Source organism: Struthio camelus, chromosome 5 (genome assembly GCF_040807025.1).
Source record: "Struthio camelus isolate bStrCam1 chromosome 5, bStrCam1.hap1, whole genome shotgun sequence".
NCBI lineage: Eukaryota > Metazoa > Chordata > Aves > Struthioniformes > Struthionidae > Struthio > Struthio camelus.
Window position 1 is genome coordinate 3,110,569 of NC_090946.1, and position 18,190 is coordinate 3,128,758.

At 67.0% G+C, this 18,190-nt stretch overlaps 1 protein-coding gene across 3 annotated transcripts; it reads left to right on the plus strand.

Moving 5' to 3' along the window:
- The first annotated feature begins 2,344 nt into the window (after positions 1-2,344).
- On the plus strand, positions 2,345-15,494 carry GRK2 (G protein-coupled receptor kinase 2). Of its 3 annotated transcripts, none has more exons than XM_068944130.1 (21): positions 2,345-2,503; positions 5,277-5,353; positions 5,914-5,987; positions 6,421-6,522; positions 6,800-6,874; positions 7,509-7,570; positions 7,871-7,922; positions 8,337-8,428; positions 9,032-9,131; positions 9,288-9,366; positions 9,575-9,705; positions 10,269-10,363; positions 10,441-10,548; positions 10,631-10,697; positions 11,633-11,733; positions 11,920-11,986; positions 12,070-12,165; positions 12,261-12,423; positions 12,888-13,024; positions 13,315-13,428; positions 14,273-15,494. In XM_068944130.1, the coding sequence occupies exons 1-21, from the start codon at positions 2,391-2,393 to the stop codon at positions 14,432-14,434; spliced, it is 2,067 nt and encodes a 688-aa protein (XP_068800231.1). In that variant the 5' UTR covers positions 2,345-2,390; the 3' UTR covers positions 14,435-15,494. The 3 variants fall into 3 exon arrangements, with proteins under 3 accessions (XP_068800231.1, XP_068800232.1, XP_068800233.1); XM_068944131.1 differs by having other exon boundaries at positions 13,318-13,428; XM_068944132.1 differs by lacking the exons at positions 2,345-2,503; positions 5,914-5,987.
- Positions 15,495-18,190: the final 2,696 nt, after the last annotated feature.

Sequence of the window (18,190 nt, forward strand, 5' to 3'; positions counted from 1 at the left end):
TTTGTTTTTTTAATTCCCACCCCTCAGCTGGGCTCGGTTTAAAAGCTGGGAGGAAGCCGGGAGCGGAGCTGGAGCAGGGCGGCCCCGCCGGCGGCACAGGTCGTGCAGGGCGGCTGTCTCGGTGTCACACGTGCTGTCACATACACACACGCACGCACACTCACCCCTGTGTGTCTCTCACCACTCTCCCGGTCTCTCTCACGCACCCCCACACACCTGCACACACCCCTGCTGTCACTCTCACACACACACACCACACACATGGCATCTCACTCACACTTGGTGTCTCTCGCACACACACACGCACACACTCAAGTGTCACGCACACACTCACATGGTGTCACACACAGAGACACACACAGTGTGTGAGTTGTGTCACACAAACTCACTCTCTCACACACAAACCCCCACACCCCTGGTGTCTCACAAACACACACAAACACACACGGCGTCTCTCACACACACTCACACGGTGTCTCAAACACACACACCCTTGGAGTAACACACACACACATTCACACACATACACACGGTGTCTCACACACACACACTATCTCACACACCTGGTCTCTCACACACACATTGACACACTCACACACCCCTGCTGTCATGCACACACACTCTCTTACACACACACACACACACTCATGCACGCTCTCTTACACACACACACTCACATACACACACACACTCTCTCTCACACTCTCAGTCTCACACTCACATACACACACTCTCTCACACACTCTCTCACAGTCTCACACTCACACATACTCTCTCACACACTCACACATACTCTCACACACACACTCACACATACTCTCACACACACATTCTCTTGCACTCTCACACACACACACTCACACATACTCTCACACACACGCACTCTCACACTCACACTCTCACACACACTCTTTCACACTCACACACCCTCACACTCTCACACTCACATGCACACTCACACTCTCACACACACACTCACACACACTCAGTCTCACTCACACACATACTCTCACACACATACTCTCACACACACTCACACAAACTCTCACACACACACACAGTCTCACACACACACACTCACACACTCACACTCTCACACACACACTCTCACACACACACACTCACTCTCTCTCACACACTCTCACAGTCTCACACTCACACATACTATCTCACACACTCACACACACTGTCTCACACACACTCTCGCACTCACACTCTCACACTCACACTCTCTCACACACTCACACTCACACATACTCTCTCACACACAGTCTCACACACACACTCTCACACACACACACCCACACACACTCACATACACACTCTCTCTCACACACTCTCACAGTCTCACACTCACACACATACTCTCACACAGTCTCACACACTCACAAACTCTCACACACACACTCACACATACTCTCTCACACTCACAGTCTCACACACACATTCTCTTGCACTCTAACACACACACACACATACTCTCACACACTCTCACACACACTCTCACTCACACACACTCTCACACACACTTTCACACTCACACACCCTCACACACACTCTTTCACACTCACACGCACACTCACACTCTCTCACACTCACACTCTCTCACACACACTCACACTCACACACTCTCACACTCACACTCTCTCACACACACTCACTCTCACACTCTCTCACACTCACACTCTCTCACACTCACACTCTCACACACACTCACACTCTCACACACACAGTCTCACACACACATTCTCTCACACTCTCACACACACACACTCACACGCACACTCACACACTCACACTCTCTCACTCTCACACACACTCACACACTCTCACACTCAAACTCTCTCACACACACTCAGTCTCACACACACATTCTCTCGCACTCTCACACACGCACACTCACACGCACACTCACACGCACACTCACACGCACACGCGCCCCCGCTGTCCGTCCCCCCCCGCCCCCCCGCTCCCTCCCGCGGTCCCGGGCGGCGGCGGCGGCGGAAGGCGGCGGAAGGCGGAAGGCGGAAGGCGGCGGCGGCGGGGCAGGGCCGCCCCGGGCCCCGCCTGCCGCCCGCGCCGCCGCACCGGCACCCGGCCCGCCGGCGCGCTCACGCACCGCGCTCGCGCTCACTCACACTCGCTCGCGCTCACTCACACTCACACTCGCGCTCGCAGCCGCCCGCCCCGCCATGGCCCCGCGCCGCTGAGGGCCGCCCAGGGCCGCCGCCGCCGCCGCCGGGGGCCTCGCCGCTGAGGGCCGCGCCGCCCCGCCGCCCCGGGCCGCCCCCCGCCCGCCGCCAGGGCCGGGCCGAGCCGGGCCGGGCCAGGCCGCCCGCGGGGCCGGGCCGGGTCGGCGGCGGCGGCGGCGGGGCGGGGGCCGCGGCAAGATGGCGGACCTGGAGGCGGTGCTGGCCGACGTGAGCTACCTGATGGCCATGGAGAAGAGCAAGGCCACGCCGGCCGCCCGCGCCAGCAAGAAGATCCTGCTGCCCGAGCCCAGGTGAGGCCACCGGGCCCGGCGCGGCCGGGGCGCCCCACGCGCGTCCGAGCAGGGCGGGCAGGTGCCAGCGGGGCCCGGGCGCCGGCCTGCCCTGGCGCGGGCAAGCGGGGCTGGTGGGCAGGCGCGCCCCGGCCTGTGCAAGTGCAGCTGCGTGTGCAAGAGTGCCCTGGCGTGTGCAGGCAGGGCTGGTGGGCAAGAGTGCCCTGGTGCGTGCAAGAGTGCCCTGGCGTGTGCAGGCAGTTCTGGTGGGCAAGAGTGCCCTGGTGCGTGCAAGAGTGCCCTGGCGTGTGCAGGCAGGGCTGGCCTGCAAGAGTGCCCTGGTGTGTGCAGGCAGGGCTGGTGGGCAAGCGTGCCCTGGTGCGCACAAGAGTGCCCTGGCATGTGCAAGCAGGGCTGGCCTGCAAGAGTGCCCTGGTGCACGCAAGAGTGCCCTGGCGTGTGCAATCAGGACTGGTGGGCAAGCAGGGCTGGTGGGCAAGTGTGCCCCGGCCTGTGCAAGCGCAGCTGGCGTGTGCAAGTGTCCTGGCGTGCCCAGGCAGGGCTGGCTTGCAAGCGTGCCCTGGTGTGTGCAAGAGTGCCCTGGTGCGTGTAAGCTGGCCTGGCCTGTAAGCGTGCTCTGGTGCATGCACGCGTGCCCTAGTGCATGCACGCGTGCCCTGGTGTATGCAAGCAGAGCTGGCCTGCAACTGTGGCCCTGGTGTGTGTAAGGTGACCTGGCCTGCAAGCGTGCCCTGGTGCATGCAAGCAGGGCTGGCCTGCACAAGTGCGGCCCAGCGCAGAAGGCGTGTGGCATGGGCAAGCGGGGCTGGCCCAAGCAGACAGTGCACAGTGTGCACAAGCAGGGCCTGGCACGTGCAAGTGTGGCACAGGGTGTGCAGGCAGCATGCCACCCCTGCAAGCGCAGCCTGTGCAGGCAGGGCCTGGCGCATGCAAGCAGGCTGCAGCGTGTGCAAGTGTGGCGCAGCGCGTGCAAGCATGGCCTGGCACATGCAAGCAGAGCCCAGCGCGCGGGGACAGTATGCACCAGGGCAGCAAGGCACACACGAGTGTGGCAGAGCACACGCTGGCATTGTGCAAGCAGGGCTCCTCATGCGAGGGTGTCACAGCATGTGCAAGGGTGTCCTGGTGTGTGCGAGCTCAGTGCGGCATGTGCAAGCCTGAGCTTGGCGCGGTACGTGCGAGCGGGGCCCAGCGCCGGTGGGGCGAGGGAGACGGGGCGCGGGGCGCCGGTCTGCGCTGCCGCAGCCTGTCTGGCCCCCAGACTTTCCTGCTCCTGCAGTTCCCCTTTCTGTCCTCGCCGTGCACGGGCACGGCTGCACCGTCCGCGCGCCCGCACAGGCGCGCATGCTGGCACACCTCTCTGGTACACATCTTCTGGGTACACACCTCTCCTGTGCACACACAGACGCACCTCTCCGGTATGCATCCTTCCGGGTACACACCTCTCCTGCGCACACACAGACACACCTCTCTGGTACGCATCCTCCCAGGCACGCACATGTGTACACACACAGGTGCAGCTGGGGGCACGCACATGCGTGTGCTCACACCTGTGCTCCCACACAAGCACCACCTGAGCACACCTGCACGCGTGTAAGCACACCCACGCTCACACCTTCTGCACACGTGCACACACCCTGCCTCCTTCCGGGCACATCCACATAAGCACACTCACCTCTTGCACACAAAAACACATGTGCATGTGCATGTGCAATGTCACTCAGCCGTGCATGCGTGTGCATGCCCCTCTTGCTCATACACCCAAACACACTGTCCCAACACACGTGTCCCTGGCCAGACATGCAAACTGCAGCGCCTGGACGCACGCATACAGTCCTGGAGCCTTGCATCTCCTGAACAAGCATGTACTTGTGCACATGCACACACACGTGCACACCTGTGCAGAGTGCACCAGGGCTGGGCTGCACACACATGCATGCACATACACACTTGCACACACACACACACAGAGTGCACAGCCGGTGCACGTGCAGACTCACACGTTGGTTCTGCTGAAACACTTCCCCAGCCCCCTGTCCTTCACACGCACGCAGAGTTGTGATGCTCTCTGCTGTGCACACCGCCCCCGCACGCGTGTCGATCTCACACACACACACACCCCACTTCTGCCCACACAACCCGCTTTGCAACTTCCCTTCTCACGCCCGGCCTGCCCAGGCACCGGCGCCCAGCCGGGCAGGCGCACACAGCCATGCACAGCCTGGCGCGCGCCACATGCACGGCCCGGCCGGCAGCAAAGCCCAGCGTGCGGGGCGTCGGGCGCACGCATCCCGCGCAGCACAGTGCACAGCCTGCTGTGCGTGGCAGCCCAATGTCCCAGCCCGCCACGCTCCCGCTGCTGGGCCCCGCTTTCCCTCCGGCGTTCGCAGACCCGGGTGTCCTGGGCCGACCGTGGCGCCCGTGCCTGGCGTTCAGCTCCCACCCTGCAGCCCTGCCTGCCTCAGTTTCCCTGGGGAGGTGGAGGGGGCCTCTGCTGGGCCCTCGGATGCCTGGGCCCCTCTTCCCTGGCCCTCCCTGCGTGGGGCACCCTGTGGCTACCCCTTACCAAGGCCCAGCAGGGTGTCATGGCGGGGACAGAACAGGGGTCAGGTGCACCGGGGTCCCTGGGGACAAGCGTGCAGGTGGGGTGGCCGGCGAGGGGATGTATCCTGCCCCTGGAGCCGTGGGAGATGCCCTGGGGGGACGGGGGCACGGGAGACGCAGCAGGGGCCTGGGGTGGGGGCAGGACTGAGCCCATCTGGCGTCTCCCCAGCATCCGCAGCGTCATGCAGAAGTACCTGGAGGACCGGGGGGAGGTGACCTTCGACAAGATCTTTGCGCAGAAGATCGGTGAGCTGGGGGGCCCAGGGGGCTTGGGGGGGGGGCAGCTCAGCATCCACCTGGTGGGCTCCCCCGTGCCAACTCGGGGCCGCCTGGGTGGGCTGGAGGCAGGTCGGGGCGGCCGGGACGCTTGACCGTGTCCCTTCTGCGGCCTGGCAGAAACGAGGGGGCTGTGAGGCACAGCCGGGGGGGTGGGCCGGGGGGGTCTGCGTGGCCTGTCCCCCCCCGCCCCGTCACTTCCCCCCAGCGCCAGCGCTAACTGTCCGGGGCAGGAAGCGCCTCTCACTTCCTCCCGCCTGGCGCTGGTGGTTTCCGGGCCCGTCCGCCCCGCTGCAGCCTGCTCCGGGGCGCCCCGGCCCCTGGCTGCTGGCTCTGCCGGCCGGGTGTCCTCGCCTCACTGCATCGCCCTGCCGACAGTCCTGGGGCTGGTTTGACCACTCGGCCCATCCCCGAGCCTGGCGCGAGGGACAGGCAGGCCCAGGGAGGGGGTCCCCGAGCGCCCCAGTCTGGGGGCGCCGGGCTCTGCTGCGGGACGGCAGCTCTCACAGCCGGTCGTGTGCCCCTGCCAGGGTACCTGCTCTTCCGCGACTTCGCCCTCAACCAGGCAGAGGAGGCCAAACCCCTCATGGAGTTTTATGAGGAGGTGAGATGGGGGGACGTTGCTGGACGGACCCCGGCGTCTCGCGGGCACGAGGCAGGGATTTGGTAACTGCAGTGCCCAGGAATGTCGTTCCCGCTGTGCCCAGCACATGTAGTAGGCACCATGCCCCGGGGACGTGGTACCCAGGGTGCCTGGGAAGTGATAGCCAGGGTACACAGGGAACGTGGTACCCAGGGTGCCCAAAGTGCCCAAGGGGCAGGGTGCCTGGGATGGGATACCCAGGAGATGAGCTAACCAAAGGGTGTCCCAGATGTGGTACGCGGAGGGCCTGGGGATGTGGTTGCCAGAGTACCAGGTGCCGGGGAGCTGTCTCGCCCAGGGCTGCGCCTGCCCCATGGGGGGTGACGTCTGTGGCCCGCGGAGGGCGTGGGGAGCTGTTGTACCCCCGTGCCAACAGGAGCTGTGCCCTTGCCAGATCAAGAAGTATGAGAAGCTGGACTCCGAGGAGGAGCGAGCTGCCCGGAGCCGCCACATCTTTGACCATTACATTATGAAGGAGCTGCTGGCCTGCTCCCACGTGAGTGCCATGCCACCAGGCGCTGTGCCCAGGGTGGGGTACCCAGAGCGCTTGGGGGGTATGTGGTACCCAGTGTCTTCAGGAAGGGTTTCAAAACCACCATCAGCTCTGTTGCGGGGGGTGCTGAAACCACCACAGACCCAATGCCATGGGTAGGTGCATGTTTTCCACAGGTTCCCCCATTTGTGCAGCCCTCTCTGGCCCCTGTGGGAATGCCTGTCCCCGGTGCCCCCATCCTCTCTGCCCAGGAGTGACCTGATCCCATCTTGCCTTGCAGCCCTTCTCCAAGAGTGCCACGGAGCATGTCCAGAGCCGCCTGAGCAAGAAGCAGGTGCCCCCAGACCTCTTCCAGGTGGGCATCGCCCAGGACAGACCTGGGGTCCCTGCCACTTCTGGTACTCAGGGGGTTAATCCTTTCAAGAGGCTGGCGAGAGGGTGTTGGGGGCCTTGCAGGGACAGGGGCCCCAGGGTGGGGGTTGAGGGCTCCCAGAGGATGTGGGGGCCCCAAAGGATGGTGATGGGATCCCCAGGAGGTTGGCAGTGAGGGGGGATTGCTGGGGGTCTGCATGGGGTAGTAATCAGGTCCCTGGGGACGGGCAGTGAGTAGGGGACCTCAGGGCTGTGGGAGTCCTCAATGAGTGGTGATTGAGACCCCAGAGATGCAGGTGACCTGGGCTGGCAGTGGGGTCCCCAGGGGGTTCGCAGTGGCAGGGAGTCTCTGGGGATGGTGATGGGGTCCTTGGAGTGCTGGGTGTGATGGAGATGCCCAGAGATGATGATATTGGGGTCCCAAGAGATAAAGGTGACCCTGGGTGGCAGTAGGGTTGCCTGGGGGCTGGCACTGGCAGGGAGTCCCTAAAGGGTGACAGTGGGAATATGGGAATTCCCAAGGGTAGAGGAGACCCCAAATAATGAGGGGGACCCAAGGGGTACGGGTGATCGTGGGTGGCAGTGGGGACCCAGCACTGATCCTCATGTTCCCCCAGCCCTACATTGAGGAGATCTGCCAGAACCTGCGTGGGGGCATCTTCCAGAAATTCATTGAGAGGTGAGATGGGGTGCGGGGACAGGCCTGCTGGCGCTGCGGTGTCCTAGCCCACCCGTGGGGCCAGGGTCTCCCAGCCGAGAGAGGGGGCCGGGGTACCTTCCTAGATAGGAATTCCAAGAGTCTCCGGACTAGGGATTCAGGGGGGCCTTGTCATCCCCAGGGATGATCTCTCTGTCCCGGGATGGGGGCCCCAGGGGGTTTCTCTGTCTCCAGACATGTCCCAGGATCCGTCTGTCCCCAGATGGGTCTTGAGGGTCCTTCCAGGAGCTCCACTTTTGCCCTTTCTCTGCTTCGTTGCAGTGACAAGTTCACGCGGTTCTGCCAGTGGAAGAACGTGGAGCTGAACATCCATGTGAGTAGGGACCCCTGTGCCAGGGGGCACCCCCAGGGCATCTCTGGGGGCACTGCCAGGGCGGGAGGCATGGGTCCCAGTCCCCCAGAGAGACACGGGCACAGGGACAAGGCTGCCACCCGTGGGACTCCCCACTCCTGGCAAGGTAGCCTTGCACAGGCACCCTTACGCTCCTCCCGGCACCCTCACACACACCCATGGGCTCTCGCACTCGCACGGAGGCAAGTTGCACTTCCACACCGACCCGTGCTCGTGAGGATACGCAGAGCAGCCTCCATGTTCCTCCATGGCCCCCACCATCCACCGCCACCACGGCCCACACGCACGCTCACACAGCTTCCCCAGCACGGTGGACACCATGGGACCCAACCCAGGCCTCCGGGGTAACGCCTGCCTCTTTCTCGCCTGCTCCAGCTGACTATGAATGACTTCAGCGTTCACCGCATCATCGGCCGTGGTGGCTTCGGGGAGGTCTACGGCTGCCGGAAAGCAGATACCGGCAAAATGTAATGAGGGGGGGAGATTTTGTCATGAGGGGTGGAGGGATCTGCCTGTGAGGAGGGGGCACTGGGGCCTGGAGCTGTGGTCCCACAGGCAGCCACGGAGCGGGGGGGATGCGGCAGTGTTGCCATGACAGCAGGTGGCAGGGGGAAATGGAAGTGTCACCATGGCTACGGCTCTCCGGGGGATACAAGGACGTCATGGGGGCCGTGGGCGGTAGGTGGATGCGGTGGTGTGGCCCTGGTGATGGTAGTGGTGGGACACGGTGGCATGGCTGCCGTGGGCATGGCAGTGGGCAGGGAAGCACACAGCGATGTGGCAGTGGGCACTGGAGGGATGTGGCCCTGGGGGTGGAGGAGGGTTGTGGGGCTGCAGCTGTGGGCAGCAGAGGACTACAGGCTGTGAGCGGGGAAAAGGTACGGCGCCGTGGCCATGGGTAGAGGGATATGGGCGTGCAGCCGAGTGCAGGAGAGGGACGTGCTGTCATGTCATGGTGGAGGGGGGGACACGGCACTGTGGTCCTGGGCATCGTGGCCAAGGGCAGTGACAGGCCATGGCACTGTGACCACGGGCAGCAGCGGGACCCTGCAGGGACTCTTTGCCCCCAGGTACGCCATGAAGTGTTTGGACAAGAAACGCATCAAGATGAAGCAGGGCGAGACCCTGGCCCTCAACGAGCGCATCATGTTGTCCCTCGTCAGCACCGGGGTGAGGCACTGGGCAGGGCTGGCTCCCTGGGCATGGGGATGGAGCGGGCATCCTGGGCACAGGCCATGGCATGGGCACGGGGAGGATCTGCTGGTGAGGGAAGGGTGTTCCTGGGGTGACCGTTGGCACTGTGCAAGTCCGTCTCTCCTGTGTCAGGACTGCCCGTTCATCGTGTGCATGTCGTATGCCTTCCACACGCCCGACAAGCTCAGCTTCATCCTCGACCTCATGAACGGTGAGAGACTCCCAGCTCTGGTCCTGAGAGACCCCGTGGCTGACCCTAGTCCCTGCTGCCGTGGCTGATCCCCGTCCCCAGGGCCATGGCTGCCCTGGTCCCTAGGGCTGTGGCCAACCTGATCCCCAGGCTCGGAGCCCCCTGCCTGCACTATGCCCAGGTCGTGGAGGGCAGCGCTGGGGTGACGTCTAGGTCCCTCTCGCTGCAGGGGGGGACCTGCACTATCACCTGTCTCAGCACGGCGTCTTCTCGGAGGCGGAGATGCGGTTCTATGCAGCCGAGATCATCCTGGGCCTGGAGCACATGCACAGCCGCTTTGTGGTGTATCGTGATCTCAAGGTGACCCCATGGGCACCCACGGACTCTGTGGGCATCCCCAGACACCCTGCGGGTACCCACATACCCTATTGGCACTCATGGACCCCATGAGTAATCCCAGGTGCTACAGGCATTCACAGACCCTGCAGGCAACCCCAGGCTCTACTGACACTCCCAGACCCTGTAGGAGCCCCCCAGACCCTGTGGGTACCCATGCACCCTGGGGGCACCCACAGGCCTGCAGGAACTCTCAGAGCCTACAGGCACTTCCTGAACCCCATGGGCATCCCCCGGTGTCCCCAGAACATGCAGGTACCCCCAAACACCGCAGGCACCTCCGATCCTGCAGGAACTCCCCAGGCCTCGTGGGCACCCCATGGACCCCATAGGTGTCCCGAGGCCGCACGGGCACTCACAGACGCTGCAGGCAGTTCCAGGCCCCGCATACACCTCAGGCCTATGGGCACCCCCAAATCCCGCAGAGCACCAGCACCCCAGCTCAACCCACATGGGCACCTCCTGCCTTGCTCCCACCATTCCCACGGGCAGTGCTTGGGCTCAGGGATGGCACGGTGTCTCGGCAGCCAGCGAACATCCTTCTGGATGAGTTTGGGCACGTCCGTATCTCAGACCTGGGCCTGGCCTGCGATTTCTCCAAGAAGAAGCCCCATGCCAGTGTGTAAGTGTGCCCCTAGCCTGCCCTGGCCAGCCCTGCCTGGCTGGCGTCGTCCCTGAACCCTCCCTGTGTCCCCACAGGGGCACCCACGGGTACATGGCTCCGGAGGTGCTGCAGAAAGGAGTGGCGTATGACAGCAGCGCCGACTGGTTCTCGCTGGGCTGCATGCTCTTCAAACTGCTCCGAGGGTGAGTGCACGGGCACAGCGGGGCACGGGGTGGCCAGGGGGCCAGCACCCCGCTGACCTCCCCTCTCCCCTCGCGGCGGCAGGCACAGCCCCTTCCGGCAGCACAAGACGAAGGACAAGCATGAGATTGACCGTATGACCCTCACCATGGTGAGTCTGGGCGTGCAGGGCAGGTGGCCTGGCGCTGCCCTGGCATCTGCCCCCACCATGCCAGGGAGGCACGAGTGGCGCAGCGTGCCACGGCCTCTCCCCACAAGTGCCGGGGCAAGCTGGGGCTGGCAGACACAGACGGCCTGGGCACCCTTGCGCCACTGTGCCTTTGCCCCCCGCCCGGTGCCAGCAGAGGCCTGCAGGGCACGGGGGAATGGGCACAGCTTGGGGCAGGGGGGGCCCTGACGATGGGCAGTGCCCGGATGTGGCGAGTGTGGGAGGGTGTGCTCCTGCCGCTTCTGTGTGTGGACGGAAGGATGCAGGCGCCTGGGCATCTGCACATGGGGCGGTGTTTACACACATGTATGCGTATGCGTGTGTGCGTGATGGGGGAGGTTGCACGCAGAGGTGTGTTTGCCAGTGTCTGTGTGTCTGTCCATGCACACATCTGTGTAGTGGACGTTAGCACGTGTGTGCCTCTGAGCGCTTGTGTGGCTGGAGTGTGTGTGCAGATCCATGTGTACGTGCTTGCATGTGACTTGAGTGTGCACATATACACAGTGCACACATGCCTGACTGCATGTGCGTGCATTGGTGTGTGCGTTACAGTGCACAAACACGTGTAGGTCTCTGCACATGTATCTGTGTGTGTGTACACCTTTATGTGCATGGCAGCGCATGCATCCTGTGCGTGTACATGTTTGTGCCAGTGTGTCTTTGTGAGCACACGTGTGTGTACCCCGTGTGTATCTCTGTACCCATGTGCACAAGTGCCTTGGTGGTCATATGCCTGTGCACGTGCATGTGTGCACTGCCCTGCGTGCATCCCTGCGCATGCAAAAACCCATACGTGTGCACGTTCCCTGCCGCCCCGCCAGTGCCGGGGAGCCCTGCCAGGCGCGGTGTCAACGCAGTAACCATGCCCTCACCTGCAGGCCGTGGAGCTGCCTGACTCCTTCTCCCCCGAGCTACGCTCCTTGCTTGAAGGGCTGCTGCAGCGAGATGTCAACCGGCGGCTGGGCTGCATGGGACATGGGTGAGTCCCGGCAGGCATAGGGACGGGTGCCGGGGACAGTGTCTGCGCATGAGAACAGGGCTGGGGGCAGAAGCCTGGCAGGGAGGGAGGGCGGTGCGGGTAGGCTACAGCCTGGTATCTCTGGGCCACCCCATCCTGGCACCGCAGGGAGCCCGCCAGCGCTCACTGCCCTCGCTCGCTTCCCAGGGCTCAAGAGGTGAAGGAAGAGCTGTTCTTCAAGGGCCTGGACTGGCAGATGGTTTTCCTTCAGAAGGTGAGGGGCACCGTGCCAGGGCACGGCAAGGGCTACGGGGGCACGGGCAGCCACCGCTCTAATGCCGCCTCTCCTACCGGCAGTACCCACCACCTCTGATCCCGCCCCGAGGAGAGGTGAACGCGGCTGATGCCTTCGACATTGGCTCCTTCGATGAGGAGGACACGAAGGGCATCAAGGTACTGGGGGCAAAGGGGCAGGGCTGGCACAGCAGGAACAGGGCCAGGGGCTGGTGAGCTTGTGTCTCACCCGGCGGTGCCCGCCTGTGTGCCAGCTGCTGGAGAGTGACCAGGAGCTGTACCGCAACTTCCCGCTCACCATCTCGGAGCGGTGGCAGCAGGAGGTGACAGAGACTGTCTTCGAAGCCGTCAACGCTGACACCGACAAGCTGGAGGCTCGCAAGAAAGCCAAGAACAAGCAGCTGGGTCATGAGGAAGGTGAGCAGGGCTGGGTGCCCCCTGAACTCCCCTGGCATCTCTGCCAGCCCCTCGCAGCCCCCTCACTCTCCCAGCGCTGCCTCGGCTCGTGCCTATGGTACAGCCGTCTCCACAGCTGCCCTGGTACCTCTTCCGGGCCCCTGGGCCCCTGCTCCCCAGCCCCCGGGCACTGCCTCTTGGTGCTACCCCAGCTCCACGTGGCACTGCGCCAGCCCCCCCAGTGCCCGGGCACTGCCAGCCCCCTGGGCTCCCCTGGCAGTGTCCCCACTGGGTCCCACTGGCATGGCCACCAGACTGCCATTGCTCTGCCTGGCACTGCCTCCCAGCCCTCCGATGCCTGCCCCTGGCACCTCAGCCAGCCCCTCGGGCCGCCTGGTGCTGCCCTAGCCCCCCGTTCCCCCAGCGCTGCGAGCTCCCCACTGTGCCAGCCTCACCCTGTCTCTCCCCTGGCGCGGCGGCTGCAGACTACGCCATGGGCAAGGACTGCATCATGCACGGCTACATGGCGAAGCTGGGCAACCCCTTCCTCACGCAGTGGCAGCGCCGCTACTTCTACCTCTTCCCCAACCGCCTCGAGTGGCGCGGGGAGGGCGAGTCGCCGGTAAGGCGGGCACGAGGCGCGTGGCGGGCACGGAGGCACACGGGGGTGCAGCGGGGCACAAGTCGGCGGTGGGGATATGCTGGGCGCAGGAGGTGAAAGGGGGTGCCGGGCACACGCGGGGGCACAGGGGTGTTGGATGCCCCAGGCGTGGGTGTGGAGGAACACGGGTGTTGGGCACACAGGGCAAAGGGGACGTGAGGGGTGTGGGGTGGGGGGTACAAGGGACACGGGGAGCATGGGAGGGCTTGGGGGCCCTGGAGGCAGGGGCTGGGCTGAGCCTGTCCCCCCAGCAGTCCCTGCTCACCATGGAGGAGATCGACTCCGTGGAGGAGACGCAGGTGAAGGAGCGGAAGTGCATCTTGCTCCGCATCCGCGGTGGCAAGCAGTTCGTGCTGCAGTGCGACGTGAGTGTGCCCGCTGGGCTAGCCACCTCCTGCTGGGTGCTAGCCATTCCCTGCCAGTCACCAGTCACCCCAGCTGGGTGCTAGCCACCTCCTGCCACTTGCTAGCCATCCCCTGCTGGGTTCCCATTGCTTCTGCTGGGCACTAACCCACCCTGCTGGGGACTAGCTACTTCCTGGCTGGCTGCCGGTCATCCCTGCTAGCTGCTAGCCACCTCACGCCAGTTGCGAGCTGTCCCCTCAGCTGTGTGCCAGCCACCTCCAGGGGGTCACTAGCCATTCCCTGCTGGGCATTAGCCACCTCCTACTGGCTGCTCGTCCCCCCTTGCTGGCCACTAGCCCTGCATGTTGAGCTCTCCAGTCCACCCCAGGCATGCTGCAGAAAGCTGGGGTGCCCTACAGCCCTGGCACTCAGGGTGCCCTCTGCTAGCCCTTCCCCTTCCCTGGCACCGCAGGGAGCCTGGCACAATGGGCAGCCCCAAACTAGCCCCTACCCTGCCCCGGCAGCGCAGGCAGCCCTGAGCTAACCCGATCCCCGCCCTGGCACTGTGGGATGCCTTGGACTAACCCGTCCTCTGTCCTGGCACTGCGGGCAACCCCGAACTAACCCATACCCTGCCTTGGCACCTTGAGGAGCCCTGGACTAACCTGCCCCCTGGCCTGGCACCATGGGGAGCCCCAGCCTAACCCATACCCTGCCTTGGCACCGCAGGGAGCCCTGGCACTTTGGGGAGCCCTGAACTAACCTGTCCCCTGGCCTGGCACTGTGGGGAGCCCTGAACTAACCCGTACCCTGCCCTGGCACTGTGGGGAGCCCTGGACTAACCCGTACCCTGCCCTGGCACAGAGCGACCCCGAGCTGGCACAGTGGCGGAAGGAGCTGCGCGACGCTCAGCGCCAGGCCCAGCAGCTGCTGCAGCGGGTGCCACGCATGCAGAACAAGCCCCGCTCGCCCGTGGTGGAGCTCAGCAAAGTGCCGTTCATCCAGCGCTCCGCCAACGGCCTCTGACCCCGCGCCCGCCCGCCCGCGTGCCCTCGTCCCCAGCTCCCACCCCGCCTCTTATTTATTGGGTTGGGTTCCCGCGTGCCCCCTCACCTTCCGTCATCCCCGCGCCGGGCGTTGGCAGGAGACGCCCTGCGCCAGCCTGGCCCCCGGGGCGCTCCGGTGCCCGTTTGCCCTGCTGCCAGGCGCCCGCAGGGCTGGGCGCGGAGGGGGCACAGCCCCAGCCTCGCTGTCTCGGCCCAGCCGCCAGCCCAAGGGACGTTGGCACAGAGGCCGGGCACGCGGCTCCGCTTGGCACCTCTCCCTGTCCCCTGTGAACTCTCCGGCTAAGATGAAGGTAGCCCCCACGCCCGCCCCTCTCCGTGCTCGGCCCTTGCGGCCTCTGCCCCCGTGCCCGCTTCGCCGCAACTGCGTGTGCCAAACCGGCTGGGTGGACGCCCAGCTCTGGCCTGGCAGAGTCCTGGCCAACTCGTCTCACCTGGCCTCTGCCCACCTCCCAGCGAGCGGGCATGCCCCGGCCTGGCTGTGCCCGCCTTGTGGGTGCCATGTCCTCTGTGCGTGTGAGTGTGTGTGTGCGTGTGTGTCTGTGCCCGGGGGGACCCGCCTGTAAATATTGTGCCACGGGCCCCCTGCGCCTCCCGCGTGCGCCAGCCCTGCCCGGCGTGTGCCCCCCCTGCCTGACCGTACCCTGGGCCAGGCCCCCGCCGGCCCCAAGCCGGCAGGGTGGCAGCGCCCAGCTGTGGGGCAGGAGGTGGCCAAGGAGGAGAGAGCAGTGGGCACCCCCAACTGGCCCCGCGTGAGCCCACGTCCCCCGTGCCCCCCGGGTGCCAGGTGAGCAGGGGGGCAGGATGCCCCCTCCCCATGCCCGCCTCTGCCCCCCACCCAGCCCCCAGCAGCGTCTGTAAATATTGGTCTCGGCTCAGTCTGCGCCAGGTGGGCTGGGTGCGGGCAGGGGGTGGCCCCGGGCCAGGGCTGGCGCCTCATCTGTGAATGTGATTTTAATGAGCGGAGAAGGCAAAACAAAAAACAAAAAAGAGTTTTTATAATAAAAACCTGGAAAAATCCACTCCGGCTCCATCTCGTTGTGGGGGTGGCAGCGATGTTCCCTCCCCCCGTCCCTCAGTGGGGACGCGGTGGCCCGCTGGGGTACGGGGGCCCTGTGGGACGGGGTGTAGGACGCCTGCGTCGGCTCCTGGCTCGGGAAGGGCGCGCAGCAGGTTTGGGTGGGCCCGGGGGTCAGGTCCCGCCGTGCCTACGCCGTCCCCCAAAGGTGACCGAGGCCGTCCCCGCGCGGGCGGCGCGCCTGGCTGCCCGGCCTGTGCTGCAGCGTTCCTGCACCTGCTCCCACCCCACGCCGAGGCTGGCGGCCACCTCACCTGTCGCGGGCCGGAAGGGAGCGCCAGGCCTGGGTGGTGACAGGACCCGGCCTGTGCCCCAGGCGGCCGCCCGGAGGATTCTCTGATGCCTAATAAGCAGGTTGTGCTGGCGCCGCTCCTAGCAGAGGTGCCAGGCCTGCAGTTCTTGCCTTCTGATGTCAGCAGCAAGGAACAAAGCAACCACCCCGTCCAGAGTGGGGTGAAAGCAGCCCCAGCTTGGGGGTGGGGGTCATGTCCCACTGTCCCCCTGCCCACTGTGCCCAGGTCAGCCCCTTGGGCTGAGGGCAGAGAAGGGGGCTGGGCTGGGGGCGACTGGGGGGCCTCAGGGACGCAATCCCCAAGGGGGGATCCCCGGACACTACCGGGAGGAGGAAGGAAATGGAGGGGCAGATCCTGGGCCCTGGGGACGCAATGCAGGGGGATTCCCAGCTACCAGGTGCTCGACGGGGGTCAGATCCCGGGACCCTCGTGGGGGAAATCCCGGTACCAGGTGCTCGATGGGGGACAGACTCTGGGCCCAGGGGGGGTCCCGGGAGCCGGCGCTCGACGGGGACAGGCCCGAGCCTGTGGGGGTCCCGGGAGCCGGAGCTCGGCGGGGACAGAGCCGGGGCCCGGGGGGGTCCCGGGAGCCGGCGCTCGGCGGGGACAGGCCCGAGCCCGGGGGGGTCCCGGGAGCCGGCGCTCGGCGGGGACAGGCCCGGGGCCCGGGGGGGTCCCGGGAGCCGGCGCTCGGCGGGGACAGGCCCGGGGCCCGGGGGGGTCCCGGGAGCCGGCGCTCGGCGGGGACAGGCCCGGGGCCCGGGGCCCGGGGGGGTCCCGGGAGCCGGCGCTGGGCGGGGACAGGCCCGGGGCCCGGGGGGGTCCCGGTAGCGGGTACTCGGCGGGTGCAGGCCCAGGGCCCGAGTGGGTCCTGGTAGCCGGCGCTCGGCGGGGACAGAGCCGGGGCCGGGGGGGTCCCGGTAGCCGGCGCTCGGCGGGGACAGGCCCGGGGCCCGGGGGGGTCCCGGTAGCCGGCGCTCGGCGGGGACAGGCCCGGGGCCCGGGGGGGTCCCGGTAGCGGGTACTCGGCGGGGACAGGCCCGGGGCCCGAGTGGGTCCTGGTAGCCGGCGCTCGGCGGGGACAGAGCCGGGGCCCGGGGGGTCCTGGTAGCCGGCGCTGGGCGGGGACAGGCCCGGGGCCCGGGGGGGTCCCGGTAGCCGGCGCTCGGCGGGGACAGGCCCGGGGCCCGAGTGGGTCCTGGTAGCCGGCGCTCGGCGGGGACAGGCCCGGGGCCCGGGGGGGTCCCGGTAGCCGGCGCTCGGCGGGGACAGGCCCGGGGCCCGGGGGGGTCCCGGTAGCGGGTACTCGGCGGGTGCAGGCCCGGGGCCCGAGTGGGTCCCGGGAGCCGGCGCTCGGCGGGGACAGGCCCGGGGCCGGGGGGGTCCCGGTAGCCGGCGCTCGGCGGGGACAGGCCCGGGGCCCGGGGGGGTCCCGGGAGCCGGCGCTCGGCGGGGACAGGCCCGGGGCCCGGGGGGGTCCTGGTAGCGGGTACTCGGCGGGGACAGGCCCGGGGCCCGAGTGGGTCCTGGTAGCCGGCGCTCGGCGGGGACAGAGCCGGGGCCGGGGGGGTCCCGGTAGCCGGCGCTCGGCGGGGACAGGCCCGGGGGGGTCCCGGGAGCCGGCGCTCGGCAGGGACAGGCCCGGGGCCCGGGGGGGTCCCGGTAGCGGGTACTCGGCGGGGACAGGCCCGGGGCCCGGGGGGGTCCCGGTAGCAGGTACTCGGCGGGGACAGGCCCGGGGCCCGGGGGGGTCCCGGGAGCCGGTGCTCGGCGGGGACAGGCCCGGGGCCCGGGGGGTCCTGGTAGCCGGCGCTGGGCGGGGACAGGCCCGGGGCCCGGGGGGGTCCCGGTAGCCGGCGCTCGGCGGGGACAGGCCCGGGGCCCGGGGGGGTCCCGGTAGCGGGTGCTCGGCGGGGACAGGCCCGGGGCCCGGGGGGGTCCCGGGAGCCGGCGCTCGGCGGGGACAGGCCCGGGGCCCGGGGGGGTCCCGGTAGCCGGCGCTCGGCGGGGACAGGCCCGGGGCCCGGGGGGGTCCCGGGAGCCGGCGCTGGGCGGGGACAGGCCCGGGGCCCGGGGGGGTCCCGGTAGCCGGCGCTCGGCGGGGACAGGCCCGGGGCCCGGGGGGGTCCCGGTAGCCGGCGCTCGGCGGGGACAGGCCCGGGGCCCGGGGGGGTCCCGGGAGCCGGCGCTCGGCGGGGACAGGCCCGGGGCCCGGGGGGGTCCCGGGAGCCGGCGCTCGGCGGGGACAGGCCCGGGGCCCGGGGGGGTCCCGGGAGCCGGCGCTCGGCGGGGACAGGCCCGGGGCCCGGGGGGGTCCCGGGAGCCGGCGCTCGGCGGGGACAGGCCC